General features: G+C 40.8%; 2 protein-coding genes across 10 annotated transcripts in view; one reads left to right on the top strand and one right to left on the bottom strand.

Moving 5' to 3' along the window:
• Positions 1–4,094, top strand: part of MFSD6 (major facilitator superfamily domain containing 6) — a 73,008-nt gene extending 68,914 nt beyond the window's left edge. For 4 of the 5 annotated variants that reach the window (XM_082397345.1, XM_082397348.1, XM_082397350.1 and 1 more), the window contains one exon: positions 1,968–4,094. In XM_082397345.1, coding sequence (XP_082253471.1) covers positions 1,968–2,171 — 204 coding nt within the window. In that variant the 3' untranslated portion in view covers positions 2,172–4,094. Of the gene's footprint in view, positions 1–1,793; positions 1,819–1,967 lie in introns of all 5 variants that reach the window. The other variant, XM_082397346.1, reaches the window with a different exon arrangement.
• NEMP2 (nuclear envelope integral membrane protein 2) overlaps positions 2,705–15,299 on the bottom strand; it is an 89,838-nt gene continuing 77,243 nt past the window's right edge. For 2 of the 5 annotated variants that reach the window (XM_082397394.1, XM_082397392.1), the window contains 2 exons: positions 5,072–5,202; positions 2,705–3,642 (listed from right to left, as the gene is read on the bottom strand). In XM_082397394.1, the coding sequence (XP_082253520.1) occupies positions 5,106–5,202 (97 nt within the window). In that variant the 3' untranslated portion in view covers positions 2,705–3,642; positions 5,072–5,105. Of the gene's footprint in view, positions 3,643–5,068; positions 5,203–8,623; positions 14,976–15,299 lie in introns of those variants that run through there. The other 3 variants (XM_082397393.1, XM_082397390.1, XM_082397391.1) reach the window with 2 other exon arrangements.

Genomic DNA, 15,299 nt, shown 5'->3' with positions numbered 1-15,299 from the left:
CTTAAGCAGGCTCAGTTGTTTCAGTTATTCAATTATTCATTCAACAAGATTTATGGGAGGTCTGGTGGGGGAAATAGACATGCAGACAAATAATTTCAGTGCTTTGTGACAAGTGTATTATAGAGGTGTATACAAGGTTCCATAGAGGGAAAATTCTGCCTTATGGGGTTCAGGAAGGCCTCACAGAGAAGACAGTACCTCTTGAAAGGAAGAAAATAAATCCATTCTGATTTTATATATTTCTTTGAAATGTCTGTTTTGGTGGACATGAGTTAACAGTGTGGATATATGGTTCTTGCCTTGGTGAATTATATATATTAATCTCTGTAATTTAAAAATTCTAATGGGGACATTCTATATAATAGGACCTCAATAAATATCTGATCAATTAAGTAATACTCTGAGGCCACTAAATGGGTCTGACAGGACACCTAACTCAGTGGAAATGTGGTTTTGCTAGCGGGCTCACCTGAAAGATAAAAAGTGTGGTTTTTCTTGTCCCTAGAGGTGTGGTCTCTCCTGAGTAGCGTCGAATCGCATGGATAAAAACACTGTAGGTAATTGTAACTGAAGCTATATAATACATTTGGAAAATGTTTAAGCGTGACTTCTATGAACAGTTTGGCCAAAGTAATGTCTACTTCCCTTTGTTTTTATTAATCACTCCCTTTCACTTGATGAATCATGTCAGCTCTATATCTAGAGTAGCTGCAGAGGACACAGGAGGAAAAAAATAAAGGGGAAAGACTTTGAGTAGTTTGAGTAATTTCCTTAATTTGAACTACCTTAATTAAATTTATCATAATTTTGTAAACTGACATGTAATATTTCTCTAATTTAAACCAAATCTGATCCTTTGCTGATAACCAGAATGCATTATAGTCCATGTATGATCCTACTGGTTTATCAAGATAATAAACTCACAAATCCTCTGCTCACAAGTCAAGGAAGATATCAGGGTGGGAGGAGCATATAAAGGATGTGAAGCAAGGAGGTGATGCAGGAGGAAAGATGAGTTCTGCCTGAATGGCAGTGTTTTCATTACTTTGGATACTCACCCTTGTTTTCACAGAAGCCTATTAGGCTTAAGTATCATTAAAATTTTTTCTGATATATTAAGATTAATAAAACCTGGCTGGTATGGCTTAGCTACTCTTCTGAAGAAGTCATTATACTAATATTTTTTCTTTCACAGTTTAGAATTAATTACAGAAATAAAACTTTTTTTTTTTTTTTCCTTTTTTGGTGCTCAGCTCTTTGAAGTGATGGGTACTAATTCAGAGGAAAATCCATTAAAAAAGAAATGTTTCCTGATTTTTACAAATCAGGAGTGTGGCATTTTACAGACATGCTGCAGGTGATGTGCTGGAGTGATAGGTGCTCAGTTACTCAAGTCAGTGGGTTACATACGTACTTGTTTACATTACTTTTTTTACGTGGATGTTCTCTCTTATTTAACTTTTAGTGTGTACTTTAAAATCCCAACTATACATCAGGACTCAATTTCAGGACCTTCTTTTCCTGGCCCTGTCTCCGAGGCTGAGGATGCCTTCCTCACTTCCTGTTGGACAAGGTGCTTTCCAGCCTTGAATTCTCTGGTCTTAGCAAGTGGCCTGAGTTCCCGTTCCGTGCCGCTTGCACAGTGACTTGCTACAATGGCTGGTGGGAGCCCAGTAGATATGTGCTGATATAAATTGTTTTCCTAGGAGTAACAGGCATGTTGGTAGTAACGTTCCTTTATCCACAAGATACGTCTGCTTATAGTGTCTGTGTTTTTCATGCGGCTTGGACAGTTGCACGTAGGAAAGGAGATGAAAGGTAAGACATTCTATCCTTATTCCTCTGTTACTTGTTTCCTGAAGTGGTTACTTCAGGATGATCTCCCCATGTTTCCTATATCTTACTTGAAAGCATATAAAAAGTTTGCTGGCATTGACCATGGGACACCTCCTAATTTTTCCTTCCAGGGGACCAGTGAGGATCGGGAAACTTCTCCAACTGGTGGAGCCCGGCCTGGACCGTGTGAGGCTCCCTCTGACCCATCGAGAAACCAGCCGTCCCCTCAAGCAGCAGCATCTCAGACGCAGAGCAGCCCCGCTCACCCCGGTGGAGACCCGCGCAGGGAGGAGGCTGAGGACCAGCAGGCTCGGCCTGCCTCTGGGGGACACTGAGGGCTCCTGCTCGTCTCACACCCTGCATGGAACTGGGCTCCTCTGCCAGCACAGAGGGCGCACCTCGAGGAGCATAGCACCACATACGCTGCTGAACACCTGAACTCATCAACGCAGAAATACACACACACACTCACACATGTAGAAGCTACAGTACATATTGGCAGAAATAGGTCAACTTTCGTAGTCCCACTGGAGTCACAGAAGGAAAATGGATCTCAGTGAGGATGTTCAGTTCTTGGATTGGTAGGTTAAGGACTACAGGCCTTCTCTGCCTGGGCAGTAAGCGTCGAAACCAGCAGTTACACTAAATGCGTGGAGGGAAAGAAAAGTGTTTCAAGGTGAATGCTGATATAATTTCCCTCTTCTGATTATTTATCCTAATTATTTGGTTCTTAATGCAAACTGGGAAGAAACAGAATACATCATCTATAATTTTGTTTCTCTTAAAGAGAACAATTTTAAAAAAAAATTTAAGACGTATTTTAAAAGTAACCAGATAAAAGTTAGTGGCATCTATGCTTTTGTTTAAAAAAAAAAAAAAAAAAAAAGGAAAAGGTTTCATCAGAAACTTGGCATATCTCTAGCAAATATATTTTTATATGGGTATGGTGTATAATGAAAATAGTCAATTCTTTGAGTGGCAAAAGCTGTTACTGACTACTGCAAGCTAAGCTGAGCTTTAAAATGCCTTTTGTTTTAAATGGGCTTTAAGACCAGAGTAGGGAATATTTGAAATAAACCAACCAACTTAGTATCCTGTGGCTTGATAGACAAGGGTTTACTAAATATATTGATACTGTAAATAGCCTCTATCACTATTTACAACTTTATAGTGATTTGGGCTCTAATTAGCTGATGGACTAAAACAAACACAGAATCACTGAATTCCTAAGGGTTTCTTTAATTAAGCAGTACTACTTACAAATAACAGTATAAGATTTAAGTGCCTGGGGAAGGGATACAATTTTTAAAAATTACGTACTGGTTCAGTTTTTTTCTTGTGTTTTTGGTGAGGGGAAAAGGTGGTGAATAGGAAACCAGGAATGGAAAAGACAGAAATAAGAAGTAAGTACACTTTCCAATGACTAAAGAAACACATCTTAGTATATTCTTTCCCATGAAGACACAGTCAGACACTGGACAGTTCAGATACAGGCATGCTACTGTAAATATTACAGCTACAGTCAGGACGATGGCCGGGTGACTCATGCATAAAGCTTGCTGCTAAAAATGAAAGCTGAGGTTATAGGAAGCCTTGGGGGAGGGCTGTGGACAAGGGAACATTGCTTTAGCTGAAGGAAGGTCAATTATATAGTGTGTACAATACTGTGGATGAGCACAGGAGAGAGGAAAGAAAAGAACAGAGTTAAAAATGAGCAACTCACCTTACTCTCTGACTATGATTAGGCAGGACCAATTATAAAGTGAGGGCTTCTCCACGATACCATACTTCTGCCCACAACTGCATCTGGAAGAAGAAAGTCTACACTTGGATATCTAGCTTCACCACAGAACACAGCTTAAAAACAAAATAACGGGAAGAAATAGAATTAAGCAAATAGTTATTTTTGCACTTGAACTGAAATGTACTGTACTGTAAATTATCATGACTCATTTTAAGTGACCTTTAAAAATCAGATGTATTTATTATGCTTATGTAATTATAGAAATATAGAAATGGGTGACAGGCTGAACCTCACCTATGAATGTACAGTATGTGGATTTGTGAAACTGACTGTAGGAAGTCAAAAAACTTCTACTGTGTCTTGTGTTTACAGTTCTGATTTATTCCTCTGAAAAGCCTGCTGTTTTGGAAATGCACAGTTGACATGTTGAAATAAAAATAAATACCATTTTTAAGTATTTCTTAAATGATAATGATGTGACCAAACAAATAAAAGTCCTTCACTCTGTAATGAATGAGATCAAACTCTACAGGCCTTTTGTTGTGAGACATTTACTGTGAGAGGTGATTAAACAGTGCAGTAATTTCCAGCCTTTTAGAGCAGACACCTTCATGGGTTTGTGGACTTTGTGACTTCCTCCTGTCCTCAAAGTGCCATTTAAAAAAAAAAATTAAAGTGAATTCAAATTAAATTTTGATTTGAGAATTTTCTAATCCCTTTTGAGATCCCCTGAAAATACCCAGGGAGGTCACAAAGCCCAGGTCGGTAATCACAACCTTAATGACTTGTTTCATATGCTTTTTCCCATAATTGTAGAAAAAGTGAATTACGCAAAGCGCTGAGCTCATGTGGATCCAAAGAGGTTAGTTACTATTTATTAAACTATTACTCAAGGCCTTAAGTAGAATAATAGATGACAATAACACATATACCTCCACCAGCCAGTAAACCTCGTGAAAAGCCTAAGGAATTCATAGAAAGAATATCGCTGCCTTACTGGCTTATTAATCTTGTCACGGGCCACACGAAGCAGACAGTTGGCTAAGTGCTCCCCTCTGATTTGCCGTTCCTCCAAGACTGCTGGGCGTGGAGGCTACTGCTGGTGCTGAGACCATTATTTAAGTGGTATTCCTTGCAGCCAATCTGGAGTTAAGCAATGATTCCAGGAAACAGGGAGCCACACCACTGTTACTGGGTGCTTGGTGTGTGCTGATGACATTGTTTTGTCCTAACAACAACGCACTGTAATACATATCACTATCCCCTCTTTAAATATGAGGATTTTGGAGCTGAACTCAGCTTACGTTATGGGAACAAGGTCACAGTGCCAGGATTCAAACTCAGACCCACCTGATGCCCAAGTGCAGGTCCACCCAGGACCTTCTCCAACCCCAGGAGGCGCGGAGGCCACTCTCTGCTTCTGTTGTGGTAGAGCAAGGCTGAAAGCAGCCCCGGCCATTCTGACCCTTACCTTGTGTGTCTTATACTCACCCTGTGTGGCTGCAGTTCCATTTAGGATCGCTAGCTATTCCCAGATACACAGAAATCCAGTGCCTTCAAACTCCTGCTGCTCTGTTAGTCGTGAGTGCCACTCTGGAGATAACTCGGAAGGTCTGGCAACCCTGCAGAGAAAACTTGGAGGTTGCAGGGACTCTGAAGACCAGTGCCACGGGAGCTGGGAAGGGCCAGCAGGCACACCCACAGCTCAGTATCCTGAGGCAACAGCTTCGTAGAGCAGCACCATCAGGTGTGGTGGCCATTAGCCACAGGTGGCTGTTAAGTGCTTACAAGGTGGCTAGTGCATCTGAGGAATTAGATTTCTCATGTTATTTATTTTATTTTTTTAACTAATTAATTAATTTTTGGCTGCGTTGGGTCTTCGTTGCTGTGCGCCGGCTTTCTCTAGTTGTGGCAAGTGGGGACTACTTTTCGTTGCGGTGCGCGGGCTTCTGGTTGCGGTGGCTTCTCTTGTTGCAGAGCACGGGCTCTAGGCACGCGGGCTCAGTAGTTGTGGCTTGTGGGCTCAGTAGTTGTGGCATGCGGGCTCAGTAGTTGTGGCTCGCGGGCTCTAGAGCACAGGCTCAGTAGTCCTGGTGCACGGGGTTAGTTGCTTTGCGGCATGTGGGATCTTCCTGGACAAGGGCTTGAACCCCTGTCCCCTGCATTGGCAGGTGGATTCTTAACCACTGCACCAACAGGGAAGTCCCTCTCATGTTATTTAAATTTAAACAGCCATCTGTGGCTTGTGGCTACCATACTAGACAGTGCAGGAACAGAGGAAGAAATTACCTTTGGGAGATCTCTGGGTCTTAGTTTTCTCATCTTCATTGTGAAAGGCTGGACCCTAAAATTAACGTTATTCTGTGAAGATGGGGGCATGCTGTGACAGAGCTGACTGCAGGCAAATAAAAGATGATTTTCCCTTCAGAAATTTTTCTCTCCTTGGGTGCAGTGGGACAAGACAAAGCTACTTCTGAAGCCCCAAACCACTCCTGTGTCATTTCAGCAAAGTTCTAAGAATACCTGGCTCAAAAATTCCAAACCATCAGGCAGATGGGAGAGAGGTCAGTGCCTGGATGGGAACAGAATAAAGGGGTGAGAGAAAGGGGGAGTGGGTTCTCAAATCACTAAGTAATTTACCTTATGAGAGGACAAACTGCGGTTTAAGATAAGAGAGTAACTGGAAACTTGGTGATGTCTAGAATGGGGAAGAAATGAGCCAGTCCAGGTGGGCACCTTACTGTCACTCAACTCCCATCTGCTTCGGGCGGCTAATACAGGACCACTTGCCCCACTGTGGCTCCAGGGAGGTCCCACTGTCTGGATTTGAGTCTTAGTTCTGCCAGTGAGAACTCACATTAAGTAACCCCTCTGGGTCTCACGGCCCTCCTCTGTAAAATTAAGATGATTACAGTATCTGCCTTACAGGTTCTTTTGATGGTTAAATGACATACCCGACACACAGTAAACACTCCATAAATGTTGCCACTATTTTTGTGTGACAAATAGCCCATGGCAAGGGGAGTGCTGTCTTATTTCCCCATCCTGGCCCTAACTCTTAGTGCTTTGTTAACATTAATCTATAACCATATTGCATGCTCCCAAACTACAGTGCTATGTTAAACGTTTACCTATACCTAATAAGCTGTCTAGTAAGACATTCAGTTCCAACATGCATTGTAAACATTAAGTGGTTGGAGATACGAATTAGTTAAGGGACAAAATTAATCAAAACATAAGCTGAAGAGAATGGGGAAAAATGACAAGTAATGTTATATGGCAACAAATTGGACAGCCCAGAAGAAATGGACAAATTTCTAGAAATATTCAGCCTGCCAAGACTGAGTCAAGAAGAAACAAACAATTTGAACAGACCAATCACTAGAAGTGAAATAGAATCTGTAATGATAAAAACTCCCTGCAAATAAAAGTCCAGGACCAGACGGCTTCACTGGGGAATTCTACCAAGCATATAAAGAAGAACTTATACCTATCCTTCTCAAACTATTCCAAAAAATTGAAGAGAAAGGAACACTCCCAAATTCATTCTGCGAGGCCATCATTACCCTGACACCAAAACCAGACAAAGACACTACAAAAAAAGAAAATCAGAAGCCAGTATCTTTGATGAATACAGATGCAAAAATCCTCAGCAGAATATTAGCAAACTTCAGTGGAACAGGATAGAAAGCCCAGAGATAAACCCATGCACATATGGTCACCTTATCTTTGATAAAGGAGGCAAGAATATACAGTGGAGAAAAGACAGCCTCTTCAATAACTTATGCTGGGAAAACTGGACAGCTACATGTAAAAGAATGAAATTAGAACACTCCCTAACACCATACACCAAAATAAACTCAAAATGGATTAAAGACCTAAATGTAAGGCCAGACACTATAAAACTCTTAGAGGAAAACATAGGAAGAACACTCTATGACATAAATCACAGCAAGATCCTTTTTGACCCACCTCCTAGAGAAATGGAAATAAAAACACAAATAAACAAATGGTACCTAATGAAACTTCAAGGCTTTTGCACAGCAAAGGAAACCATGAACAAGACGAAAAGACAACCCTCAGAATGGGAGAAAATATTTGCAAATGAAGCAACTGACAAAGGATTAATCTCCAAAATTTACAAGCAGCTCATGCAGCTCAATATCAAAAAAACAAACAACCCAGTCCAAAAATGGGCAGAAGACCTAAATAGACATTTCTCCAAAGAAGATACACAGATTGCCAACAAACACATGAAAGAATGCTCAACAGCATTAAACATTAGAGAAATGCAACTCAAAACTACAATGAGGTATCATCTCACACCAGTCAGAATGGCCATCATCAAAATATCTACAAACAACAAATGCTGGAGAGGGTGTGGAGAAAAGGGAACACTCTTGCACTGTTGGTGGGAATGTAAATTGATACAGCCACTATGGAGAAGAGTATGGAGGTTCCTTAAAAAACTAAAAATAGAACTATCATACGACCCAGCAATCCCACTACTGGGCATATATCCTGAGAAAACCATAATTCAAAAAGAGTCATGTACCAAAATGTTCACTGCAGCTCTCTTTACAATAGCCAGGACATGGAAGCAACCTAAGTGTCCATCAACAGATGAATGAATAAAGAAGATGTGGCACATATATACAGTGGAATATTACTCAGCCATAAAAAGGAACGAAACTGAGTTATTTGTAGTGAAGTGGATGGACCTAGAGACTGTCATACAGAGTGAAGTAAGTCAGAAAGAGAAAAACAAATACCGTATGCTAACACATATATATGGAATCTAAAAAAAAAAAAAAAAAAAAATTGATCATGAAGAACCTAGGGGCAACATGGGAATAAAGATGCAGACCTACTAGAGAATGGACCTGAGGATACGGGGAGGGGGAAGGGTAAGCTGGGACAAAGTGAGAGAGTGGCATGGACATATATACACTACCAAACGTAAAGTAGATAGCTAGTGGGAAGCAGCCGCATAGCACAGGGAGATCAGCTCAGTGCTTTGTGACCACATAGAGGGGTGGGATAGGGAGGGTGGGAGGGAGGGAGATGAAGAGGGAAGAGATATGGGGAAATATGTATATGTATAACTGATTCACTTTGTTATAAAGCAGAAACTAACACACCATTGTAAAGCAATTATACTCCAATAAAGATGTTAAAAAAAAAAAAGAATATTAGCAAACTGAATCCAACAATGCATTAAAAGGATCATATAGCATGATCAAGTTGAATTTATTCCGGGGTCACAAGGATGGTTCAACACACACAAATCAATCAACGTGATACACCACATTAACAAAAGGAAAGACAAAAACCACGTGATCATCTCAATAGATGCACAAAAAGCATCTGACAAAATTCAACATCCATTCATGATAAAACTCTCATCAGAACAACAAAATGGACACAACAGCAAGAACAAGCAGACACACCAATGTTCCATGCAAATCAAGGGATTATTGAATCTCACAGGGAGAAGGGAGAATGAACTAAATGGTAGATTTTCACACTCAGGATTCAGTAAAGGATCTTTTGTTTGCTGAGGGGAAAAAAACCCACAAAAAACCAAAACTCTCATCAAAGTGGATAGAGAAGGGAACATATCTCAACATAATAAAGGCCATTTACTACAAACCCACAGCCAACACAATACCCAATGGTGGAAAGCTGAAAGCTTCCTACTAAATTCAGGAACAAGACAAGGATGTCTACTCTCATAGTTTTGGAAGTCCCAGACACAGCAATCAGACAAGAAAAATAAAAGGTATCCAAATTAGAAGAGAAGAGGTGAAACTGTAATATTTGCCCATGACATGATATTCTATACAGGGAACCCTCCCTAGAGTCTCCACCCCAAAACTATTAAAACTAATAAATGAATTCAGCAAGGTTGCAGGATACAAGATTAATATACACAAAATGCAAAATATTTCTATACACTAATAATGAAATATCAGAAAAAGAAAGTGAAAAAACAATCCCATTTAAAATCACATCAAAAAGAATAAAATATCTAGAAATAAACTTAACCAAGGTGAAAGACCTATATGCTGAAAACTATAAAATACTGATGAAGGAAAATGAAGATTCAAAGAAATGGAAAGATATCCCATGCTTTTAGATTGGAAGAATCATTATTATTAAAATGGCCGTACTACCCAAAGCAATCTACCGACTTAATGCAATCCCTATCAGAACACCAGGACATTTTCCACAGAACTAGAACAAATAATCCAAAAATTTATGTGGAACCACAAAAGACCCCAAATTGCCAAAGCAATCCTGAGAACAAAGAACAATGCTGGAGGTGTAACCCTCCCAGACTTCAGACTACACTACAAAGCTACAGTAATCAAAACAGCATGGTATTGGCACAAAAACAAACACATAGATCAAGAGAACAGAGTAGAGACCCCACAAATAAACCCACACACCTATGGTCAATTAATCTGTGACAAAGGAGGCAAGAATATTCAGTGGAGAAAAGACAGTCTCTCCAACAAATAGTGCTGGGAAAGCTGGACAGCCACATGTAAAACAATGAGATTAGAACATTGCCTCACACCATATACAAAAATAAACTCAAAATGGTTAAAAGACCTAAATGTAAGACATGAAACCATAAAACTCCTAGAAAAGAACACAGGTGAAACACTCTTTGTCATAAATCATAGTAATATTTTCTTGGATCAGTCTCCCAAGGCAAAAAAAATAAAAGCAAAAGTAAACTAATGGGACCTGATCAAACTTAAAAGTTTTTGCACAGCAAAGAAACCATCAACAAAATGAAAAGACAACCTATGGGGAAAAAAAAAAATGGAATGGGAGAAAATATTTGCAAATGATGCGACCAACAAGGGGTTAATATCCAAAATATACAGAAAAGAGCTGGCTCCCGGGTCAGATAAAAATACCTGTCTCACTGTGGGGGATCTTCAAAATTCCACATCTATTATGTTATCTATGCATAGGATCCTTCTTTCAGTTGGACAAAAGAAAAAGGTGATTTAAATATTGTACTTCTCTAACTCTGGGTAATAATCACATACAGAATAATATAAGATCATTTTTCTTTTCTTGACATCATTCTGGAGGTCTTAATTCTTCCACATGTCTCAATGTCAGCTATTCCAAACCTCTTAATATCTAAAATCTCATAAATTTCTAGATTTAAAAAGTCATAAATTCAAGTATTGTCCTAAATGTCAGATGGACACTCCCCTGTAATTCAGCTCTAAGTATTATTGGCAAACTATACAACTAATTGACAAAGCATTTTTTGTGATATGTAAAATGTGTTTTAAAACCTTTAAAAAATAGGGACTTCCCTGGTGGTCCACTGGTTAAGAATCTGCCTTCCAAAGCAGGGGACGTGGGTTCGATCTCTGGTCGTGGAACTAAGATCCCACATGATGCGGGGCAACTAAGCCTGTGCGCCACAACTACTGAGCATGTGCGCCACAACTAGAGAGAAGCCGGCGCACTGCAATGAAAGATCCCGCGTGCCACAACTAAGACCCGACGTGGCCAAAAATAATATTTTTAAAAAACCTTTAAAAAATAACATTGGGGGGCTTCCCTGGTGGCGCAGTGGTTAAGAGTCTGCCTGCCAGTGCAGGGAACACGGGTTCATGCCCCGGTCCGGGAAGATCCCACATGCCGTGGAACGGCTAGGCCCGTGAGCCACAACTACTGAGCCTGCGCGTCTGGAGCCTGTGCTCCGCAACAAAAGAGGCCGCGACAGTGAGAGGCCTGCGCACCGCGATGAAGAGTGGCCCCCGCTCACCGCAACTGGAGAAAGCCCTCGCACAGAAACGAAGACCCAACACAGCCATAAATAAATAAATAAATTTATAAAAAAAAAATAATAATAATAACATTGGGGCTTCCCTGGTGGCGCAGTGGTTGAGAATCTGCCTGCCAATGCAGGGCACACGGGTTCGAGCCCTGGTCTGGGAAGATCCCACGTGCCGTGGAGCGGCTGGGCCCGTGAGCCGCAATTACTGAGCCTGCGCGTCTGGAGCCTGTGCTCCGCAACAAGAGAGGCCGCGATAGTGAGAGGCCCACGCGCCACGATGAAGAGTGGCCCCCGCTTGCCACAACTAGAGAAAGCCCTCACACAGAAACGAAGACCCAACACAGCCATAAATAAATAAATAAATAAACAAATACTTAAAAAAAAAATAACATTGAATATGACTGTTTAAGCATGGCGACCTACACTACATCTCACTCATATGTTTTGGGGTCAAACAGTCCAACTTGCTAACAACAGTGAGCTTCTGTGAGGCACCTCGTGGGCGCACTAACACAACAAAGGTTCTGTTGTGCTCCACAACTGCACACCTAGGGTGGCATGAGGCACAGAACCAACTGTCAACAACCTGTGAAGGGTATAACCATTTTACTGAATGATCATTTAAACTGTTTAAAGGCCTTTAAATAAATGAAGAAAAAGAGGAGAGAGGGAGTGGGGTGGGGGGAGAGAGAGACAGACGGATAGACAGACAGGGGAAGGGAAGAAGGGAAGGAGAGAAAAAAGATCTCTTAGAGGAGCTGTCATACACCCTGCTTGATGGGGGCTAGACCTATGATCAGCACTACAACAAACCCCAATTCAAATAAACACAACAGAAATACACCCAATATATCACAAGCAATGCTTTTAATTATTTAGCTTCTCACAGTACTCACATAACAGAAACTGACAAATCCATGGTTTCCTCTAAAAGTAAACATGAAAAACAATATCCCCAAAGCCTCTTGTTGCTCTTTTTCTCTTCCTTTAGCTATTTTTATTGCAATAAAAATAGCTACACCTAGCTTGTTGGCCCACCAGGAGCTGCTTTCTTCTACTGTCGGCAGCTGTTCACCCTGGCGCAGGTGAGGCCCAGTGGCTGTCTTGGCTGGGATGTCCCCTGGGAACTCCAGCAGACTGAACACGTTATGCACACACACATTGTGTAGTACACACACCGCCTCTTGGTGAGCACAACCACAAACACATGATACATTTATAATATAGCACCAATAAATAGAATGACAAAAAATCAGATTAAACTGTAACAAAAACACTATTACAACTGTTTACACTTATAAAAGTCATCTTCATAAATCTGAATGGAAGATACTTTGATTTTTTTATATCAAAGTCTATGTGAAAGCACAGATTAAATTTAGTGTATTTCACAAAAATAGCAAAGCTCCTGATATTAAAAGGTGTCTGGCAAAAATAGAGACCCGTAGAACACTGACACACTGCTTCAAAGAGAAAGTATCATTTGGAAATCAATTTAAAGAATTCCAATCAGGCAGCCACACTCTTATTCAACGATTTAGAAAAACGCTATACTAAATTTGCTTCCGTAAAGCAGTGCCCAAATGATCTGTGTGTCCCTCCTCCATAACCCTTCCAGAAAAGGGAGACTCCTCATTCTTTATGCTGCTACTCTTTATGGCCCCACCACAGCAAAAGAGCCTGCGTTTGATTCTTAAAGAGAAGTTAGCAGCATCTTAACCCTTGGATTGTTTTGCCATGTTCAGATCTTTTCTCAGACCAATGTTTTGGCCTCTTTTCCTCAGGGTCAAAGCTCACGGTTAGTCCCTCATTTCACTCTGGAGTCTAAAATCATGAACCACAAGAAGAAAAATGATTTGTTCTCTATAAGAAAGATCACAAATCTGTTTTGTAGGAAATTGTTATAAACACGTATAACTAAACAATTTTTTAAAATAGGCCAGTCGAGGGGCTTCCCTGGTGGCGCAGTGGTTAAGAATCTGCCTCCCAATGCAGGGGACATGAGTTCGAGCCCTGATCCGGGAAGATCCCACATGCCACAGAGCAACTAAGCCTGTGCGCCACAACTACTGAGCCTGTGCTCTAGAGCCCGCGTGCCACAACCACTGAAGCCCGCGAGCCTAGAGCCCGTGCTCTGCAACAAGAGAAGCCACTGCAATGAGAAGCCCGTGCACTGCAACGAAGAGTAGCCCGCGCTCGCCGCAACTAGAGAAAGCCCGCGTGTAGCAATGAAAGACCCAATGCAGCCAAAAAAAAAAAGAACTGTTGTAGAAATTCAGGTGTGAACACTATTGAGACCTGAATTTAAGGAGTAAAAAAAAAATAAAAAAATAAAATAAAATAAAATAGACCAGTCGACTTGAGGTTAAATGCCTTCAATTTCAACATACAAAAAAATGTAAAAAGTAATTCTAAATTCTAATCTTTATATATGTCTATAAAAGTCTTATCAAAACTTTAAAATATAACCTTAGGAAATGTTTCTCTTTATCACAGTTATCAGTTAGTTGGCTATTATTAAAAAATAAAAACTAAGTCATGAATATTGTGAGACCCAAGGCTGTGGAGAGATGGCTGTGGAGAAATGGCCCCTCACACCAATACTGTGAGACCCAACGCTGTGGCGAGATGGCGCCTCATTTCTAAAAGTCTCTTCTTCTACCTGAGTCATTGGAAACAGTAGGGCTGGAATTCTAGTCCCAGGGCTGCCTCTAAAAAGCCCTGTGGTCTTGGACAAGTTATTTAACCTTCTGAAACCTCCATTCCTCCACCATCAGCGTTTTCCAAACATGTGTTCCAAGGAATATTAATCTCATGAAAAAAGGTTCTGTTGTCAAATTAAGTTGGAGAATGCTGCACACAATTTCTCCTCTTTAGGAGGTTCACAATGTGCATTAGCATTAGTAAAGGCTCTGAGAAGTCCTGCAGTACGTTTGTTTAATCATGCATCCATCTTAGTTGACCTCAGGATTCCTTTACCTACTAACACTTATTAGCATCCTGTGGACTACACTTTGGAAGATACTGGTCCAGTGTAGCTCAGGTCTCTTCCAGCACTTACACTGATAACACGCAGGAAGAGCAATGCAGAGTCTTTTGACACAGGTTCTGGGGATTAAAAGAGGATTTAATGCCCTGCAGTTGACAAGCACCTATTCACATTAATTGGCCCCTTGAAGATCAACATGATCCCTTTGTTCCTAATGAAAGTCTTCATTCAAGGATAGTGGTAATGACTGTCACAGAATCTTGGTGGCCACCTACAGTACAATACACAGAACTGTCCAAGAAGGATCAGTTATCTTCAATACAGTTTAGTTTTCCTTTCCAGTGTGACTTTTCTCCATCGTGAATGCTTTTGCCACTGTTCCCCGGCACAGTTCTGCCCACCTTTAATAGGATCCCTGCCCTTCCCCACTTCCTTGTCCAGAATGAAGTCAGTGTGCAGGTAGACTGTCAGGAGTCCTCAGGTTAAAGAGCTGCTCTTCCAAGAAGGCACCCGCAAGGCCATATTGTTCTTCATGCAGCCTAATTTCTTCAGGCGACAAGTGGCTTCCTCCAAGAACAAAGTCTGCAAACCTAGTAAGTATTTGTTTTAAATAAAGTTAATGTTATCACAGAGAGGTTTATTTGGAAGATAACATGTTCCCTGGCTACTTATCCCCTTTAATTAAATTTGACTTTGCATCAATAGAGGATGGCATTTGCACAGTGGGTGTAAAAACAGGAATGGCTTATGTGATCCTTCTCTAGACGTTCAGGGAAAGGATCGAGAAGTAGGCAGACTTAGGAGCACCTAATGCTGCCAAATATACCCATTCCTGCTTTCTAATTCCTTCTTTCTCTCTTTCTTATTAAACGTATTATTTATTCATTAATTTAGTGTCAAGACTTTCCCCCTTC

The sequence above is a fragment of the Balaenoptera borealis genome (assembly GCF_965194805.1).
Source record: "Balaenoptera borealis genome assembly, chromosome: 6".
Lineage (NCBI taxonomy): Eukaryota > Metazoa > Chordata > Mammalia > Artiodactyla > Balaenopteridae > Balaenoptera > Balaenoptera borealis.
The sequence above is the reverse complement of the archived record's forward strand: the minus strand, read 5'-3'. Positions and strand labels throughout refer to the sequence as shown.